This window comes from Typha latifolia, chromosome 10 (assembly GCF_019914945.1).
Source record: "Typha latifolia isolate L0001 chromosome 10, TyphaL0001v2, whole genome shotgun sequence".
NCBI lineage: Eukaryota > Viridiplantae > Streptophyta > Magnoliopsida > Poales > Typhaceae > Typha > Typha latifolia.
The window spans coordinates 4,712,188-4,733,979 of NC_133095.1; the positions used below are offsets into that span (position 1 = coordinate 4,712,188).

At 38.9% G+C, this 21,792-nt stretch overlaps 1 protein-coding gene across 7 annotated transcripts; it reads right to left on the reverse strand.

Moving 5' to 3' along the window:
• Positions 1-10,101: 10,101 nt before the first annotated feature.
• On the reverse strand, positions 10,102-21,306 carry LOC140796328 (uncharacterized). 7 transcript variants are annotated; one of them, XM_073149320.1, is made up of 8 exons: positions 20,712-21,226; positions 17,740-17,865; positions 17,416-17,616; positions 17,139-17,327; positions 14,678-17,066; positions 13,015-13,130; positions 12,806-12,897; positions 10,102-10,515 (listed from the first exon to the last, which is right to left on the reverse strand). In XM_073149320.1, exons 3-8 carry the CDS (start codon positions 17,534-17,536, stop codon positions 10,405-10,407), a joined length of 3,018 nt encoding a protein of 1,005 aa, XP_073005421.1. In that variant the 5' UTR covers positions 17,537-17,616; positions 17,740-17,865; positions 20,712-21,226; the 3' UTR covers positions 10,102-10,404. The 7 variants fall into 7 exon arrangements, with proteins under 7 accessions (XP_073005421.1, XP_073005416.1, XP_073005419.1 ...); XM_073149315.1 differs by having other exon boundaries at positions 17,416-17,897; positions 20,712-21,306; XM_073149318.1 differs by having other exon boundaries at positions 17,416-17,865; positions 20,712-21,227.
• Between the last annotated feature and the right edge of the window lie 486 nt (positions 21,307-21,792).

Consider the following 21,792-nt stretch of genomic DNA (forward strand, 5'->3'; position numbering starts at 1 on the left):
AGTAGAATAGTCAACGCCTGTATAAATTATAGAAGGGAGTTGGAATAGAGGAGGATTCTGTTCAATGATTGAGGTGGATTTTTCTTGGGGATAATTATACTTTGCCACTATCATCGTTTTTAACATACACACATTCAGCTCTTTTTTTTAATATAAAACTGAAAAAAAAGAAAAATTTGCATTTAACACCCTACTTTAACAAAATTTCTATTTACACCCTATATTTATACTATTTATAAATTGAGCGAATAATATTCTATTAAATAGAGATAAATTATTCTAAAATAACCAAAATGCCCTTATTTCTAAAATAATTAAAATACCCTTTATATGACTTGATTGAAAATATTTTTTATATTTTTTTAGTATAGTTAACTTAACATAGATACTTGTTTAAATTTAATTAGCAGATCTAACATTAGGGTATTTTCTGCACATATTTACTAAATTATAAGGTTCGATTTATAAACCATAATTTTATTAAAAGACTGAGTATTATATGCAAATTTCTTTAAAAAATGTCCAAGAGTTCTTTGTGTAATCTGATTCTTTTTATCATTCGAATATGGTGATCAAAGATGTGCTAATAACTCAGAAAATATAAAGAAAAAGAGGATCATCAAAGGCAAATTGTACATGTTGAATTAGTGCAGCTTAAATTTTATCTGAGATCTTATGGTGCTTTCATTTTGAGGAAAAATATGGTTCATGTACATAGCTTCAATGTACATAGCTCTAGTAAATGTTGAGATGCAAATTGTTTAATTATCTCAGTCATGTAGATATTAGGAAATCATCAAGGTGATCAACAACTAAGCTTTTCGGTAGCCAATTGGAATGAATTTCTTTCACTTTTGACATCACACTTAACTACAAGAAAGTTATAAAAGATCATCACCGTAGCTTAGTTATTGAGTCATACTAGCTCATATTAGAGCTCATAAATTTAATTTTCCTGATGGATATTGAGGTTGATATTTTAGTGAATATTCCACCAGAGCGTTATATGAATATGGTTCAGATTTATTGTGAAAAAATTAATTCAATTGTTCCACAAATATATTGAAAAAAAATTAGCCCCTTTATCTAGCCAACAAACTCATAATCTACTTAGAAAATAAGAAATTTATAAATAGTGAAAAAAAACTTAAAACACTATTATTTAATAATTTAGTGATTTAGCTCAACGACGCACCTTAATAGCTCAGTAGTGCGGTCGGTATTTGTCAACCATTTACCTAATCTTTCCACTCTTAATGATAAAAAAAAGCACATGATTTTAATATAAAGAGAATAAAGATTCTAAATGTTATTGTAAAATAAGAGGGCCCAGTGATTTGAAAGATAAATTCAATAAAAAGTGGGTGGAAAACTTTATCTTTTGCTTTTGTGTTTTAAAGATAAATTTATTATTCTAGATTAGTTGAAAAACTTTGTAAATATGGCTCAGCACCACAACTTTATCAATTAAACGACCCTTTTCAACACCCCAAAACTATACCTAATTATTTTCATGGAGAGGAGAGTTTCTAAATCATTTTTTTATTACAATATTCTCTAAATTTTGGAACAATTATTTTATTTTAGACTACTGTTAGTTAAATTGGACGATTTAACTTATATGCCAATCATATCAGATTACTTATATATATATATATATGAAATAACCTAAATGCCCTCCTCATATCCTTTTTTTTTTTCTCATCTCCATCTCGGTCACCGCCTTTCTCCACCGCCGCCGACCTCCCTCCTCCTCCACCGGAATCCGACCCGCCCGAGGCCTTCCCCTCTTCTACTTACCATATCCCCCTGGCCCCCTTCCTATTCCCTAGTCTACGAGCGACACGCCCGCTGCGTCGCCGCTGAGGCCTCGAAGGCCCTCTTCCGCCGATGCCTGCGGCGGTCTTCCCTCCTCTTCTTGGCGAGCCGTCGCTGTGGCCGCTGGTTCTGTCGACTTCCATAGAGCCTTTTCCGTCCTCGACGCCTCTCTCGCCGACTTGAAATGGCTTCTCTCCATCTATTCCTCCTTCGACGCCCTTAGCCTTCCTTCAATCGCAAGCACCGACCCCATACTCGCCTGGTTCTGGTCTTACATCACCGCTCTTCAGATGTCCGTCCCCCCCACCCAATCCATCCACCGCAATCGAAAGATCATCGTCAAGGAGGGCGGTGTGCCGCCGCTCCTCACCCTCCTCGACGCCCAGATTGCCGCTGCCATGGCACTCACTAACCTCGCCGCCGACCACGACCTGGTTGAGTCCCTCCTCGCCGAATTTGCCGTCTCTGTCGTCGTCCAGGTGATCGCCGATTCGCCTATGAGGTTGCAAATGCGCGTCGCCGAGCTCGTCGGTCGGATGGCCGACCACGACCCGGGGCGCGCAAGAGGAGTTCGCGAGGGAGAACGCCGTGGGACCCCTCGTCTCCTCGCTCTCGTTTGAGGTATCCCTTGATGACTCCGCTCCGTCCAGTACCAAGAAGCCCACCAGCATCCATTCCTGGGTGAGAATCAATCGCGACAGCAAGGGGGAGGGCTCCTCATCGGATCGCGACCACCACTGCTACCACCACAAGGAGAGGGAGGACGAGAGCAACGAGGTGAAGCTAACGCCGGCGGTGTCGAGTCTCGTGTACTTGGCCCCCGTTGCCTTTTTGAATAAGAATATGAATTATGGTGCAGTAATATAATAATTTATCATTCTCTTTCATTTTATTCCGTACCAACTTAAAATAATAATAATAATAATAATAATAATAATAATAATAATAATAATAATAATAATTTATAATTACTATATTGTCTTTAGATTAGATATCCACTGGGCGACCTTGCCACTCCACCAAAATCTCAGTCATCCACTCGCCCTGAACTCGAGTGCGTCGGCGAGGTAGGATCCGAACTCGGGTAGGGGTACTTGATTCGGATTCAGATTCTTCAGCTTCTGTCATCGTTGGTTCTGGTGGAACACCTCCGATAGGCTCGGTAAGAGGAACTCAGGCCTTGAGATTCGACACGTGAAATATTAGGTGTATCCGCGCCTCCTCCGGTAAGTCTAGGCGATATGCTACATGTCCACTCCTCTCGATCACCTAATATGATCCATAAAATTTTTGAGTTAACTTTTGATTAGGAATTGGTCTAACCGAGCTTTGCCGATATGGTTGGAGCTTGATGAAGACCCAATCCCCAATTGAAAAGGACCTTTCTTGGTGCATCTGGTCGTAGACTTGCTTCATCCTATTTTGGGCAGTCGCTAAATGTATTTTGAGTTTCCTCAACACCTCATTACGATCTCGCAAAGCTGCATCTACCTTGATTTGCTCAGTTCGGGTTGATGGCAAGTATATCTGCAAGGTAGGAGGTGGCTGTCCATAGATGGCTTCAAACGGAGTTATGCCAATGGCCGAATGAAAAACTATATTATATGACCATTCTGCCCATGGCAAATAAGATATCCACTGCTGTGGTCGCTCGCCCACAAAGCACCTCAAATACTGTTCTAAGCAATGGTTCAACACTTCGAATTGCCCGTCCATTTGAGGATGATAGGCTGAGCTCATTCAGAAGGTAGTCCCTTGGAGTGCAAAGAATTGCTGCCAAAATTGACTCATAAATATAGGATCACGATATGAAATAATTGATTTTGACATACCATGTATCTTGGCCACGTCGTGCACATAGACTTCCGCCACCCTTTTTGCCATGTAAGGATGCGCTAAAGCTGAAAAATGCGCATACTTGCTGAGGCGATCTACCACCACCAATATAACAGAATGTCCCTTGGCCTTGGGTAGACCATCAATGAAATCCATGTCGACATCCTCCCAAACCTTCATCGGAATGGGAAGCAGTTGAAGCAATCCAGCAGGTTTTGCTGACTCCGTCTTTGCTCTTTGGCACACTTCACAAGCCTTGACATAAACCTATACATCCTTATTCATTCCAGCCCATATGCAATTCTGTCTCAGCCTTTTGTAGGTGCGTAACACCCTTTTATGTCCAGCCATAGGAGAGTCATGGAAGTGACGCATCAACTCTAGGTGCAATTGACAGTCAGCTGGAATCATGATGTTACCCTTGTCTATTAAGAGTCCATCCCTCATCAACACCCCCTGTTTATAGTTGGGATCTGCAGCAATATCATCCATCATCTTCTTGGTATTCGGATAATTCTTGTAGGCCTCTCGCAGCTGCTGGAAAAAGGGAAATATCGGTGCTGAAATGGCTGCCAACTCGGCTAGGTTCGGGCATCTGGATAAGGCGTCAGCGGCACTATTTTTAGTCCCCCTTTTGTACACGATCTCGTAGTCATATCTGAGTAGCTTAGACACCCATCTCTGTTAGGCTGGTGTGTGAATGTGCTGCTCAAGAAAATATGATAGACTCCTTTGATTCGTGCAGATCGTGAAGCGTCGCCCGATGAGATAAGACCTCCATTTGGTGATAACATAGATGATGGCGAGCATCTCTCTTTCATAGATAGATAGCAGCTGTGAACGCTCGGAAAGAGCCTTGCTCATGTAGGCTACATGCCTTCCATCTTGCATCAAAACCGCCCTCACACCGACTCTGGATGCATCGCACTCAATGGTGAACGATTTCATAAAATCTGCTAAGACAAGGACCGGGGCTGAGACCATTGCCTTCTTCAAGGCTTCAAATGCTTCCCTAGCTTTGTCCGTCCATGAGAATGCACCCTTTCATAGCAAGGCCGCGAGAGGAGCTGCCACCTTGCCGTAGTTCGCTACAAACCGACGATAGTAGCCGATTAAACCTAGGAAACCATGCAGCTCCTTAGTAGTCTTTGGTGTCGGCCAATTCACCATGCTTTGGATCTTCTTAGGGTTTTCCACGTCATCTTTTGATATGATGTGACTTAGGTAGTCGACCCTTTGCTGCCCCCATAAACATTTGGAGTCCTTTGCCTTTAGCTCATGCTGTCGAAGTAGTCTAAGAACCGTTCGAAGATGCCCCAAATGCTCCTCCCATGTGCGGCTGTATACTAATATATCATCAAAGAATATCAGCACATATTGTCTTAAGTGAGACCTAAATATATTATTCATTAAGCTCTGAAAAGTGGCTGGGGCATTGGTAAGACCGAAAGGCATGACCAGAAACTCATAGTGTCTATCATGAGTTCTAAACGCCGTCTTGTGCACGTCAGATGGTTCGACTCTGATTTGATGGTATCCAGCTCTCAAATCCAACTTTGAAAAATAATATGCACTAGTTAGTTCATCCAACAACTCTTCAATCACCGGAATGGGGTACCGATCCTTGACCGTGATGGAATTGAGAACTCGATAATCCACACAGAACCGCTACGACCCGTCCTTCTTCCGCACAAGTAAGACTGGTGAACAACATCTCTTGGACCATCTTTGATATAGCCTCCTTTTGGATGAATGAATATCAGTATGGCCTTACATTAGCTGGACTCGCCCCTAGCAAGATCTCAATGCGATGGTTTTGCGCTCTAGGTGGCAGTCCATGGGGCTGCTGGAACACATCTTTAAATTCTTGCAAAACAACCTTTAAATCAGTGGGTAAGGGTGCTGAATCATTCATGTTTTGGGTCCCCTTGATGAGTTGCATGTAGACCCCGCGGCACCTGGGTTTTGGCAACCCTTATAGGGACTGCAATGCTCCAAAGGTTTCCGTGTTTGATACTGCCGTTAATTGGATCGGGTTGCCTTCGTATCTGAACTCCATCACCATGGTGGTGAAATTGAAGGTGACCGATCCAAGATTCCGTAGCCATTGCACCCCAAGCACCATGTCGGTTCCTTGAAGAGCCAACAGGTAGAGGTCGATTCAAAAGGTATGGCCTTAAATTTGTAGCTGTACCTTGCAGCATATTTCCTTAGTTCTCAACACAGTGCCATCTCCGATAATCACATCAAAGCCATTAGAAGGCTCCAACTCTAATCCCAATCGCCTCACTATCCGTAGATCCACAAAGTCGTGGGTGTTTCCTAAATCAATAAGAATTAGCACCTTTTTCCTCTTAATCATACCTTCGACCCGAAGGGTTTTTAGAGTCGATTCGCCGGCAAGCGAATAGAATGAGAGTTCGGCTTGAACTTCCAGCGAGTTGTCTTCCTCGATGTGATTCATTTCTTCCACTTGCTGTCCTTCAAGATCTTCAATAGGATCTTCCTCAATCATCTCTTCCATGAGCATGATGGCTGCAGGTTGTTTGGCACATTTGTTGCCCGGCGTGAAGCGCTCGTCGCAATAGAAGCATAAGCCCTTTGAACGCCGATCTTCGACCTCCGTTGGTGTGAGGCATCATTTTGTCACCCTTGGCTGTCCCCTATAGTCAGGGCCTGTTCGTGGTGGGTTTGGCCGATTAAGGTTTGGCCGAGCCCACCCCGAACGTGCAACTCCCGAGACCGACAATCTGGTGTTAACACGCAGGTCTGTAACGCTCCAATTGGGGCAGTGAGTAGCCTTCAATTCCTTTATCTTTTCTTCCATTATTTGAGCCGCTGAAATGGCCTCTAGTAAGGATGTAGGATGGTTAGCCTTGACTTCCGCTTGGATATCACAACGAAGCTCGGAGATGAAAGTGCTTTTAAGAGCCGAGTCCGACCACCCATGGACTCTATTGCTGATTCTTTCGAACTCCTCTTGATAGGCTCTTACAGAAGTCTTTTGGGTTAGTTTCGTCAAGGTGGCTTGGAAGTTTTCATAGTCCGAAGGTCCGAAACGCACACAAAGCGCATCAGCATACTCCTCGTAAGTAGCGAAGGGATGTGAGCGATGTGTTGCTTGATACCACCTCACCACTACGTCTTCAAAGTTGGAATGAGGCCAATAACACCTTTTGATGATTAGGTGTCCCTTGATATGTGAAGAATTGTTCCACCCTATAAATCCAATCCAACGGGTCCCCACCGTTGAACGTAGGAAAATTGATTCGAACGGTCCGGGGTTGTATCATTTGGTCACGCCCGTTCTCATGTCCTCGGCGAATCGGCTCTTGTTGTTGGGCCCTTGGCTAATGAGAGAGTTCCTCCCACTCATCCCAAGGCTCCTCCTCTGGGTGTGGGGCCATAGGTTCCCTCGGGTGAAAGGGAGGTAAGTCGACGCGACGCCTGTGCAGCTCGTCATGTTGTCTCCAAGGTGCCTCCAGGATCGATCCACGTCAGTTTTCCTCTCTAGGTAAGGGGGGGTTCTTCATGTCTTCGATGACGCTTATGCCTTGGAGGGTATTCATTCCTATCAGTAAGGATGGTCTTGATCTCCAACAATGTTTGTGCCATAAGCGCTAGGGTTTGCGCGAGATCAGGTGGGCTTTGTGTCCGTCCTCAAGAATTCTGAGGGGATGGAGATCTTGATATAGCCACGCAGTCCGTCTCCACGTCTTGATCACTTACTTGCTTAGCCGCCTTGGATCTGGTGGTAGCTATAGTGGTCCAAGGAACGTTGGCTCTGATACCAGTTATTACGAACCGGCCTAATCCGATCCGCAACGGTTCTGAAACTTAGATCCTAGCTTGATAGCCCTCCAATGGCTAGATGGATGCTAGGGTTAGTTCGTGGTGTGAAGGGGGAGAAGTTGTTGTGGAAGAGGGTGGTTAGAGGCTGGAAGATGCAGACCAAAGACTTGGGCGGTGAAAAAAGGGAGGTGGGAGAGGGCGCCAATGGCTAAAGACAAAAGAGAAGAAGATAATGCAAAAGTCAATTCCAATAACAAGATAATCCCTCAATTAGGGTTTCCTCCATATATATATAGATGCTCACCTTAAGAACTCCTTAATTAATATAAAAATACTCCAAACAACCCTAACAATCCCTAACTTAACCCATACTTTCGCCGCGGTGCGTTCCAACGCGCCCGATTACGTTCGAACGCGGAATTTTCGTTCTCTGTTGATGCGAAAGTGATGTAGGCGTTCGAACGACCACATTCGAACACGCTCGTTTTCGTTCGAACGCGCAAATTCCGTCCTCTGTCGATGCGAACGTGATGCAGGCATTCGAACCACCCCGTTCGAATGCGGTCCTTGCGTTCGAATGCATCCTAATAATAATTGATTTTATTGATTCAACTTACTCAACTAGATAAATAAGCTCATTCCCATGAACCCAATATCACGTGTGGAGCCAATATAAATCGAATCATATCACACACACTATAGCATATTGTGACACATTACATAGTCAATATATTGTCACGTACTACATCGCATCGTCACGCACTACGTTGCTACCGTATAGTCAATGCATTATTATGCATTGCCACACACTATTACGCACTACTATGCATTTGTAAGTCTATATTTATTCTTAATGCAGGTATATAAAGCATTTAAGCTTGTATTTATAATAAAAAATAATATTATTTTAGAAATATATTATTTACTACTACTTTATATACTCAAAGGGTATTTTTATCATTTGATTTAAACTCTATCCCCAATACAATTTTATTATTTTTTAATACTTTAATATCAATTTTATGTCACATCAAATATAATTAATACTCCTTATACTAGTATTGTACTAAATATTAGAATAACTTATATTAATATTAGCTCTCTTCTTTTTAAGAATATATATTTATTCCACCCTTATTCCACAAGTAAACGAGGGCTTAATATTCACTCCTTCATTTGTTCTAAAGTTGAGAGGGACACTATAATAAAAAATAATTTAGGGGTCTCCATAAAAATTAGGTATAGTTCAAGAGGTGTAGGTATAATTAACCCTTTAATAAAGGAAGCTAGGACACCATATTAGGTTACTCAAAACCTATATAGCATCATGTTGATACTATTGTTAATAGTCACAAAATTTAATCCAAAATAATAATAAAATTAAATAATAAAACTTATAGATCACATAATATAGTATTCCGCACAAATTGAGTCTAGTTTTGATGAACCAACAAATAGTCACAAAATTAACCCAAATAATAATAAAATTAAATAATAAAACTTATAGATCACAGAACATAGTATTTTGTACAAACTGAATCTAGCATTGAACACTATGTCCTTAAAATTAATTCTTCGTCCACCGATTATTTTTAGATCAATTTTTTAAGACAACGATTGTTTTATACACAAAATTAATCAACAAATTCGAGTGACTTTTCGAACCTAAATAATGCAGTTATCTCATTCTCTTATTGCATTAACAAAAGACTTAAAAGAATGAATGAGTGAATTGAATTTAACTTAATTCAATTCATATCGACTCATATCAATTGCATTTTTTTTCTAATGTAAAATGATAATCTATTTATAATGGATGAAACAATTACTACAAAAGGGGTGCAAAAATCCAATCAGTTGGGAAAACAGCTAGTCGAAAGGAAGCATCTTTTCTTCAACAGAGACATTCTTTCGCAGAAACATCTCACCACAATTGCTCGAACCAATTGGCAAATCGCTCGAGCGAATCGATAATAGGCTCAAGCAAATCGAAACTTATAATTGTTCAAGCAAAAGGGCACTTTTGGGACTAAATCAGAGAAAAAAAAAACAATTTGAACTTCGAACATGCATACAAGTGTGAGTTGAATCATAGATTTTTTTACCACAAAAATGAGCACCCTCTTAAGGTCTAAAGTTCACTAGCAACTTAGTACCTGCATGTATTACTAATATTTCACGAATAAATAACATGATACTAAATTCACTTTTCAAAGCTAATTTCTATTCACTTTCCTTCGTAAAACTGAATAAGTAAATATATAATATTAAAATATTCTTTGAGCTCTTTTTCTTCCACCATTAATTCATCACTAGTTAATGTGTGGACCCCCTCAAAGTAGTTCAAATCATGATTTTTCCAACATATAAAACTTATGTCATTGAGAAACTAAAATAGTGATCATACATATTTTATTCCAGAAAATATAAGATTGCGAACTTGACTAATCTCCGTTAAGAAAACAACCTTGAAACCCCTTGTCTTGATTTTGGTTTAGGAAAATTTAGGACTCCTAAGAAATATACAGCATACTCTTGAACATCCATGCTTTGAATCTTTTTTTTTCCTCTAGAAAAAAAAATTCTGAACAGGTACGAAAACCTACTTTATACATCCGTAAGCCCATAACGAAAAAAAAAAAACCATAATGCATATACTTAATCAGCTGGCTGTATAATTAAAACTCTGAAGAGTGTATTCTGAGATCCTCTAATTGTTTCATGGTGCTTGTCATCAGGTTGGACACATAAATATAAAACTCAACTACTTGAGCCAACTACATGCAGATTTGCAGTAACAACTTACTGAAAGTATTTACTGATTCCTAGCCGAGTCATTTAAGAGATTTGTCGCAGGACTAAGAATGAGTTTTGCAACTCGAACAGCTCTATCTGCTACAAATATGCCTTCTTAATTGTCAAGATGTAGAAACTGGTAATCAAAAGTTAATTCACATGTCACTTGAAATCAAGCAGCTCCATCTCTTGAAGCTTCCTGTTCAATTCTTCTCTTGATGGTAATTTGATATCACCTCGCATTACAGCAGACCACCATGCCTTTAGTTCATCCTGCAAACATCAAGAGATGTGGCTGAGGACTAGTTCTGCCACTTCTAGAAATTGATGAATTCGAAAGCATAAAAGTTCACGGATGATTTTAGATGATGGGATGTAATAATACAAGGATTTTACAACATGGCTAGCAATGTGTGTTGTCCAAGATAAACGGTTAGTAGCCACATGATGTCAATACTCAATACACAAATAACTTAGCATATTTTCTGTAGTTCAAAATCAATGCGTTTCTCCTTATATATTATATATAAACTTTATTAATGTAGAGAGAGGAAGAAGGCCCAAAACAACCTGATAGGAGTTTGAAGAAGATGGGGCTTGGGGTTTAAGGTTACAAAGATAAATGGGTAAAATTTGGAAGTTGGTAGATCTTAAGTCAACAGATAAGAGTATTTAATCAATCAGCAAAGATTAAGATCTAAAAGATATTGTAAATCCTTCACTACAAACCTTATTCAAGGTCCAATATTTCACTCAAAAGTTTACGCAATAGATTTGTAACAAATAATATACTTATGTATATTCTGCAATTACAATTCAGAAAAGTTGAACATCAGTGACCTAGACCTTACTCATGTTTAACTTATTGATCTCAAAATACAACGTAGATGTATGTGAAATTGACTCTCGTCCTTCTCTTCCTCAGTTAGGAAGTATTGGAGTGGAGCAGATTGGTGGAACCCTCTTCTTTCTTTCCATTTGGATCATTGGAGACCCATATATTAGATGGCAGATTTACTTTGTATTTTGAACAATGGTAATTGCTATATTTATATTCTGACACACCCCTTATTTATGGAATTGAGATATTTTGATAGGTCCAATAAGCGAACTTGATTTAAATTTATGGCAGAATTTGAACTCCTGAACTCTAGCTTTAATATTATATAAACTCACAATTACTCTAAAAGCTCAAGTTATTAGAGGACAGCGATTTTTATATTTCTATTCTAAAACTCTCCCTCATTTCTAGGCATGAGATTCTTTGATGGTACCAAGAAATGGACTTAAATTAAATAGGTGGAGATTTTATAATTTAACAAAAATGTGACCGATAGGATTCGAATTCAGAACCTCTATTCTATTACCATGATGACTCACCACTCTAAAAGCTTAAGCTATTAGAGCTTAAGCTATTAGAGAACAATAGTTTTTATGTTTATATGCTAACAATATTCAATTAGTCAAAAGCATGGATTCTAGTTTAGCTCGATCCCGATCCTGGCTAAACCAGCCCTTTGGCTGGTTAGTGACCGATGCTCGAGTTGTTTCGGGTCTGAATTGGCTGCATCGGTCGATCCCGATTCGAAACTGGCTAGAAGGTTGGGTCCGACCCAGGCCCCTCCCACTCTCCTAGCCTTTTTCTCTTATTTTTCTTTTTCACTCTCTCTTCTCTCTTCTTTCTCACCTCTTCCGCAGATCCACCACTGGCGACCTCAACCTTCGGTGACGTTTCTGACCAAGATCCGATAACCTCGATCTTCGATGACTTCGGGTGAGTTTTTTTTCTTCTTCTCTCTTTTTTCCTGCTGCTACAGTAGATTTCTGTTACGACATGAAGAGAAAGAGGAAAAAGGGGAGGGAGAGAGAAAGAGGAAAAAGGGGAGGGAGAGAGAGAGAGAGGGTGAGGAAGACAGATAGAGGGATGCGACATTAAGAGGGAGAGGGATAAAGATGGGGGGGGGGGGGAGTGAAGGGAGAGAGAAGAAATAGAGAAAACAAAGAAATACAGAAATATTCTTTCAGTAGTAAAGAATTTGAAAGAGGAAGAGAGAGAATAGAGAAAAAAATTTAAAAAAAATGAGAGAGAGAAGGTATTATTTTTTAAAATAGAGAAGAAAAAATTAAAAAAATAGTCCAATTTGATATGAACGGTGGTCAATACAATCGATACATATTATTTTTTCGGACAGCCAATCCTGATTTTAATACTGAGTTTTGGAACCTCGGTGAAAAAAAAAAACAGAATAATCCAATTTAAGCTTAACCCACATATTCAGTCCAAAATCCCAAGCTTTTTATGAGACAGTTCAGGAGTTCCCTCACTAAGGTTGCTTGAACATGGTTTAGTAGATTGGAGACCAATCTATGCATTAGATTAACCTTCACAATCTCTTTACTCAGGGACTGGAAAGGACTATATTATCCTTCAGAATCTTCATGATAGAGGGCATGTAACAAAAGATCCAATTAGTCAGAAGAAGCTGGTTGTACCATTGCAGGTGTGATACAATCACAATTTTAATTGAAGCAGTATATACTACAGGATCTGATGCACTTTTACCTCAAGGAAGTCATGATTAGACACGAAGCGGCAATCCACTAAGCATGTGAAATTTCCTATGCAAACAGAAAGGCGATTCTTACATGTTGCACCTGCAAAATAACAAAATATTACTTTGAAAGAAATAACTGTTTTATAAAGCAAAACATCTCAATTTTCCTTTGTGAAATTTTCTGCAAGAGATTCATAAATGTGGTGTAGATAAATACCATTAATGCAAGCAACATTGTATCCTGTTCCTCCAAATCCCTCCTCCCATTTTCCAAGTCGTAAGCGCAAGAAAAACCCCTTCAGGGTGACATTTGCAATTGGTGATTTCAGCCATCTAAAATGAGCAATAAATTAGAAATGACAGATCCATAGATTACAAGTATATTTCGATACCTTCTAGCTTCAGAGAATCAAACTTTTCTTTCAACAGTTTACATATATCAGATTAAAGTTATGTGAAACAATACTAGTTTAAAAAAGCATGCTAGACTTTAGAGATGAAATCTTTAATCCACACAGGAAACTGGTACAGCTTCAAGCAAGACGTGCGGATTATATACCATCTGGCATGCTTCAGCAAGCTATGGCTTACTGTTACCACCTTTCCATGCAATATATGAAATGAATAGAAGAGAAATATATAGATCCTCAAAAGGCAAGGGAAGTCAAACTATTACCACCCTTCAATGCAATTAATGAATAAAAGAGAGAGATGAGTTCCTCAGAAGGCAAGGGAGGCCAATTTACATGCTGAGAAGTAATGATACTGTTCAACATTTTACACAAAATGATGTTCATTCCAATAAAAAAAATGACAATGGTGAACTGAAAAGCAAATCAAACTTAAGTGGGGAAAAAGATGGCTTTTAATCTACTGTACGGGCAGGAGAAGTGACCTCAAGATTTCAGCTTTGAATTTGACCAAAATTTGTAAGAGTCCCTAAATCAAGGAAATCGAGCTTTTTTTTTTTTTTTAATTTAGTATATTACATATATTAAATCGGCATTGAAAAGAACACTAGTGATTGGAATTTCCCCATAGAAGACAGAAATCTAGTTTGATGGTGTTGCCCATGTAATCACGCACCTTGTCAAGCTTTTAAACTTTCTATCAAGATCACCATGATAGTTATATGATTGGATAACTCATGTCAATAATGTAACTTTAAAATTTTACATGATATTACCTCAACAGTGCATAGGACTCCAAATCACTGACGTTATGTTACTGGAGGTTTACATAATGTTCTGAAGAAGTTGGGAAAGGCAAGCATGTTACATAACAAGAGTGTCTTTTGCACGTACTAGAATGTATTTTAGAAATTTATCTTGTTTCTTATTTTACCTAGGTAAAGACTATCTAGGGCTCCCCTTTATTATTCAGAAAGAGATTTTGGCCAAATTTCTAAGAATGCAGACACACATAACAAAAGATTTACTAGATATCACTTTTATCACAGTAATGTAGCATTCCTGGATACTCTTTGTCAGCATACTATGGTATCTCACAACTTCAGATAGATCTATGTTTTCTGATCATGTCCAACACCACAAATTTCTATTCTAACAAGATGATTTCCCCAAATTATATCTCCTAATTATTAGGCTGCAATAAATGGTATTGATGCAACAATGAAACATAAAACAATCGATATTTTTTCTCATCCAGGAAGAATGTAACTTTATTTTCAATTCCGTGCAGCTATATAAATAAAACCTAATTAATGCTAGTAAGAGATGCAGCTATTTTCAATTTCCAATTCCGTGCATGCTATATAAACGAAACCTAATGAATGCTAGTAAGGGATGTAGAGAAAAAACTCAAAAAAAAAAAAAAAAAAAAAAAAAGAAGAAAAAAAGATGTGGAAATACTTTCTCTACCTGATGATATCCATGCGAGACAAACGAAGCTTCCTCAGGGTTCCAAATATTGCAGTTGGTTCACCACTTACTTTGTTAGGCAAAATGTTGTAGTATGACACAATCTGATTTCCCTTTGACAGATTCTCCATAGAATTCGAAGCCATTTGGTGTCCCTCTAATGAGCTTTCTGCAAGATCCTCCCGGACTGGATTTGAATCTGCAACATTAGCACATGGTGTCACTAGTTTACCTGTGCTGCTGGCTGTATGAATCACAGGCTCATATTTTTGTATAAGGCCTCCTTGAGGAAATACACTAGCATGCTGTTGATCCTTCTTTTTGTCTCCAGACCACAAAATTATCCTCCCATCATAACTAGGAGAAGTGCGAGTTACTGGTTTTTTCTCTGTCTGGACATGACTCACATTGCAGGTACTGGAAGAAGTAGTATTATTATTTTTCCCTTTCAAGGATGCATGCCTGCATGCAATGCCCCAGTGCTTCCTCTGAGAACAGAGGATGCATCCGTCAGTGGCACTGCATGACTTATTTTCAGGAAAACCCTCAAGATTAGAATTAACTATGTCTGAACATTCTTTTAAGTTGTGGCCAGTCCTTCCACAGAAAAAGCAGATTGTGACTTCATTTGACACGTTATTCGAACACGAGGGCTTTATGTGTCTGAGGGCATCCAATCTCTTTGCAAAATGAGAAGCTATAGTCTCTGACTTCTTAAAGTTTTGTGAAGGCTGTATTGGGCTCAATCTAGATTTGAGCTTCTGATCCCTTCTTTCGGTAGGACTAATTGGATAACTCTGTTTTCCTCTACTTTGATGATATTTTTCACCTCCAAGGTAAACGAGACAACAGTTATCTGGACTGTTGTGTTCCATGTTTGAAGCAGCATTTTCTTTAGAGGAAGAACTTAACATGTTAATAGTGCCATTTAACTTCTCATCAGCTAAGTCACTAGCTGGACTGCATGGTACCGACTCCTGCAAGGTTGACAAAACTTTTGGAAAAAGCCTAGTTATCCATAAGCTTCCCAAGAATCCACTGCTGCTATCATTCGCCAAAGTTGAAGAGCTCTGCTGAACAGAACCAAGTACTTCAATTCCTTTTTCAGCAGGAGACCCAGAACCATCCTTATTTGATGAGCTCGAAGATCCCATTTTTCTCAGTCCACGAGTTTGTCCTATGTCATTCTCTTCCTTCTCAAGAGATGTAGATTTACTGGTAGATCCGTTAAATCTTGACAAGGGGAGCTCTTCAACTTCATGGATATTCTGATTGAGCTTCCCATCAGAAACTACAAATTGATTTTTTAAATTGCCATCCTCATGATCAGAGACAACATGAAGACTGCCAATAGCCGAAGTTCCACCATTAACATGAACTTTCTTTGAGCAAGAGTCCATCTCTTTAATTGTCACAGGGGTGATGCTATTTGAACCAATCTTCAGCCTATCGCTGGCTATATGATGACTACAATGACCACATTCTTGAGTGGCTACTTTTAATTTCTCCAAGTGATTCTTGGAACTTATCTTGACACTTGGGCGGTAAAGGGACTGAAAGAGAGAGCTAAACCCAACAGTTGCACAGGTAATTTCCTTGTCATTATTATGTGAGGTGGCAGGAGAATCAGAATTTCCTTTCGCAGCGCTAGGTGATTTCTGAACAAGTGGGACAGGTGTGGATTTATAAGACATGGAAAGACTGTTGGTTATCGACGATATCCAATGCAAGAAGGAGCTATCCTTTCTGAGCAAAGTTCCTGAGTAAGAACTCTCTCCTCCATCATTTTGGAACCTTTTACTTCCAAAAGGCGCCTCTAGACTGGAATTCCGTGCTCTTTTTCGTTTCAAGGTTAGCCTCTTACTAGTACTGCTTTCCACACTTTCATGGCTGTCCTCTCTCTCTTTTGCGATGTTTCCACCATCTTCGTCATCATAGAGAACTTTCTCTTTACACTTTTTGTGATCCCTAGGTGTCGAATTGTATGCCAGATATTCACTTATCGGAGGATTATCCTTATTATTTGCTTCTAAATTTTCCTCTTGGCGTACATCTAGAGATTGTGAAGCTGCAACAGCACCAAAATTAGTTCTGTTTTCCATCTTTTGAGATTGTTCATCATCTGAGTATTCTCCACAATTCAAATTAATATCTAAAACTAAATCAGCATGATTCTGATCTGCAGACGAGCTTGATGCTGACCTTACTTTTGTCACATCTTTTGTCATAAAATTTTCATAAGCTGATATTACTGCCGAGCGTGAAGGCTGACAATTCTTTGTTCCAACCTGTTTCTTAGCTGCACATGGAAGTTCTTTTGGTGCAACATCAGGCTTTAGTCCCTCTCTACTATTGGACGACTCAGGACTTGGGCAATTATTATCTGGACCTATGAAATAACATCTAATATATTTTAGCAGTCAACTAATAAGAAAAAAGTATAATTCCTGGCTGGAATTACCTGGACTTGATATCTTATAGTGAATAACGTTATCATCGACTTCATATTTTTCAGCACTGTTAACACCACGAACCTTGTCACTGCTTGAGGAGCATGTGCCAACTTCCTCCTTCAGTTTTTGATTATCTTTAAGTTCATCATTAGAAACTTCTTCCAGCTTGTTCACTATATCGATGTCTCCCCTGGATCCTAAGGATATTATTGACACAAAACAAATTTAAAGAATTACCTATAAAATGGTCATAAACATACAAAAAATAAGAAACTTCATACTTACTTGAATCTTGCTCCTGTGACCTTGAAGGAGATACCGAATGCACATCAGCAGTGCTTCGAGGAGAATGGATCAAGCTTAACTTCTTGGAACTTGCATCCTCAGCATTTAGTTCCAACTGCATTTTATCTACAAATCCTACAGAGGGATCTCTCGTTCCATCATTCACATATTGTGGCGAAGAGATTATTATGTTGAATGACTCTGCATTCCATGAAACGGAAGCCTTCTTTTCAGCTAAACTGGAACCAGCATGTCTAAGGCTCAAGCCTCTGTCCGGAGACCACACTAGCTCTGAGAGAGGGCTGGTGGCAATTAATACCATACCTGCACTTGAAGATGCATTTGCACCTGCACCTGAATCTTTATGTGTTATGTTTTCAACACATTTTTGGGCAGAATCTAGGAGATGTTCTATCTCTGGCAATGGTTCCTCAAAGAAATTCCCTACATCTGCTGAAGGATAAGTATTTTGGTTGCAGTTTCTGGAAAATTTAACCATATGATGAAGAATCCATTCCATGTCTATAGATGCAAGTCATGCTAATACATGCATAAAATAAGAAACTTAAACAGTAAATATACCTACAAATCAAATGAGGAAAAAAGAACAATAAATAATATGCTGAATCAACTTCTATCTGAACCATTTTTACCAAAATAACACCACTGGTAAGTATTGGATAATTCCCTGATGCATGAAGTAAAAGTAAGCTAATAATGTAATTTTACAAGTTAAAAGATCAAAAGTATTCTCAAGTGCAACACAGTCAATGTGTCATGATCTCACAATATCCATGGTTTTAAGACATAAGAAAAAGAAGAAATTTAAATACCTAATATAAGATGATGCTTTGCTACAAAGCAAACTCATTCATTGAAATAGTTTAAATATATCTGTGGATCTAAGGCAGTGATATGTCCCGGTTTTGGCTGGCTAAGATGGAAGGAAATAGTGTGGTTTAAGGGTAGTAGGGCTACGGTGGTGGTGGTGCAGTACGGCTAGGGTTGATGGTGGTTGAGGCATGGGCAACAAGGGTGAGGGCTTGGTGAGTGGATAGATCAAGGGATCTGAAAGGAAGAAGGGGGAGAAGAGGCCAGCCCTAAGTGTCTAGGGGGATCGGTAGACAAAAGAGGGAGAAGGGCAGCCGGCTATGGTGTGCTCAGCGGCTAGGGATGAGCCGAAGAGGGAGATAGAGATAGATAGGAGAGATCAGGGTTTGAGGAGATAAACTTTAATACTTGCCTAATAATATAACGAGCTGCTCTCTACATATATATAGAGGTTAACCTAACTCAGACTCGAATTATGACTCCTACTACAATAAGTAACTGACTTATCCAACTAAATAACTTAGCTAACTAGGACTCAAAATAGCAAGTGACTTTTAAATAGGATTCTATCAAAAATAGCAGGTGACTTAATTAAGATAAGTTGGCTCAACTCATGGAGCTCAATGTCCTTTAAGATGATTCAATCAAGTATGAATCACATCATGTAGCAAGTGGAGACTCTCCTTGTTAGAATAAGAAAAACTATCTTTCTCTAACAATTTAAACTTTTAGAATAGTAGATGAGTTATTATATAGTATAAGAGTAGAGGTCCTAAGTTCGAATACTATTAGGCTATTCCGTCATTTAAAATATAAAACTTCCACCTATTTAAATCAAGTCCATTTTTTAGGCCCATAAAAATATCTAAGCATCAGAAGTGAAAGAGTGCCAAAATATAAAATATAAAAAACATTGTTCTCTAAAGGTTGAAGCTGTTAGAGTAGTAGGTGAGTTATCAACCCTATATGTTGCTCAAATAGATACTAACTCTTTACATATTGGAGAGAACATGGACATAACAAAGTAGAGTAGACCAGCTGGTCTCCAAAAGGAATTCTGCAGAGCTAAGCTATCAAAGCATGAATATAAGATAGAGAACAACTTGTAAGAAGCTCGCAAACATTAAGTATGATAACAACAGATTGCGGACCAAAAGGTAAAGGTATTTCAGAGCTATGAAGAAGGCGGTTAAATGATCTGTAAGACTAATAAAAGGGGATTAAATCACAAGAGGCAACAAATTTGCAGTATATCTGAAACTCGTTTGATAAATTAAGCCAATGAATATGGCTTCACTGAACAAGTTTTTTATGTACAAGAAACCACATAATGGGAATTGCCAATTTGGCCTTTGATGGCACCCGGACCTTTGATTCAAGTTGTTGAAAGTTGAATTGACCACAAATGATAAAAAAAAGAAATATGGACAAAGAATATAAAATCTGCAAAGACAAACTCACCAATTACAAGAGAGAAGGTAAAGCCTTTAAAAGTCTCCACACAATCACTGAAAAGGAGCTCATACTAAAATTTCTCCATCTCTCAACAATCCATGAATAAGCATCGGTATATACAAGCCATAAAGGAAAATCACAGACGGTGCTGAGTATCCCAGTGACACTCCTGAGCTGGTAGGAAGTACTAAGACCTATTTGCAATTTCTTATGCTAATAGGATTCCAGCATTGAACTAAGACAAAATACTAATTAGGGCTTGAATCCCATTCAATCATCAGTGACTGTTAATATCTGAGTAAAATCTCACATGGTTTACATTATAAAGTTTACAAATGCAGCAGGCTGGAATGTGATAGAAATCTTAAGACAAAAATAAGCACATGCTTATGCTTAACTTCCTATTGTTCAAGTGACTGGAAGGTTACATGTAATCAGGTAGAGGTAGGCCATATATGTGATGCATTGACAAATATAACCCCGAAAAAAAGATAATCTCAAAAGAATAGTCATGTAAAACAACTTAATTTAAAGCAGTTCCTTCTGGCTCTAATGATGCTCAAATTGAGGGGAAAAAAATTAGAAAAGCAGAGTTGCAATTTATTTTTTTCTACTTTGTTTTACTCAGAAGGAAATATAGTTCAATAAAACTACAGGATATCTACGGAACAGACAGGAAAGAGACCCAAATCCAGAAAATCATTAAATAATCTGAAAGTACTAATCTTATACATCTGGACATCAACAATTTAAAAGAAACAAAAAACCTTTTATCCCCAACTTTGAATCAATTCAGGGGGGCGCTTTCTAGGGTTATGAACAATTGTGCCAAATTATATCCACGAACTACAAGCATGCAGCGGAAAACAAAACGAAGCAGATAAATGTGTAGAAAAGCACAAAACAAACATATTCCAATTGAGATGAGCTCTTAAAACTTCATAACTGAAAAAGAAGAAGAAGAAGAAGAAGAAGAAGAATATTAATGCTTTTATTTTTTTAATGACTACCTCTCTGATTCCTCAACTCCAACCATGTCGAAGGCAAGGTCCTACAAATCTTCGAGCCGGAGAAAGAGCTTCCCCAACTAAGCAGACAACAACACAATAGAAAATAAAACTAAGATACTGCTCGAATTCGGCGAGAGAGCGGTAGCGGAGTAGTGACGGAGCAGTAGAGGAGCCCGCAGGGGAGCCGCAAAGCAAAGAACAACACAAATAATAGGAGAATTTAGTGAAATAAACTATATAAAAAAAAGATGCTCAGATCCGGCGTCTAGGCGCGCATCTAGCAAAGGGGTGACGGGGCGAAGGTGGAGGAGCGACGAGGAACGCGACCGGGAAGGACAACGGAGATGAGGTGAGGGAATGACGGGGGAGCGGGCGGGGCGGGCACCACAGAGGAGTGGAGAGGGAGTGCAGGGGAGAAGACGACGGAGAGGAAACGCGGAGAGATGAACGGGAGTCGGGAAAACAGAGGGAGGGGAAGGGCTTGGGCGCTTGGGGGGGGGGTTGGGGGGGAGGAATACCTCCGATGAGAGGGGAGACGAGAGAGGAAGCGGGGAAGAGAAGCAGCAGCTAATGGCAATGGACATGAATCATCGCTACAGTGGCCATGAAAGCAGGGTGTCTTTTCTGTTAAAATATTTGCACTTTTTAATGGTATTTTAATTAAAGAGGCAAAGGTTTTGCCACGTGGGCCTTCCACGGCCTCTAATTACGGTATGGAATGTACCCTCTTTTCTGTTTGACATTATCTATGGTGTGTATACTTTAATGGGTTGGATATTTAGGTAAGTACTAAGATGGGATTTGGTTTCGTTTATAAATATTTCTTTATGAATTAGAACTCTATTAAGTATAATTAACATACTTATTTATAATTAATTAATTAATTAAACAGAAATTTTTGCTAAATTTATTTAAAGTAAATATTACGTTTTATAATAAAATATGAGTAAAGTTATATATGTACTTAATTTATATTTAAGAGATTTTATGCACGAATCAAACAAGACATAATTATTAAAATGTAGCTTTATTGGTGGGCACCAATGTATTAATTGTGAAAAATTCAGTGGTCTTGATTATA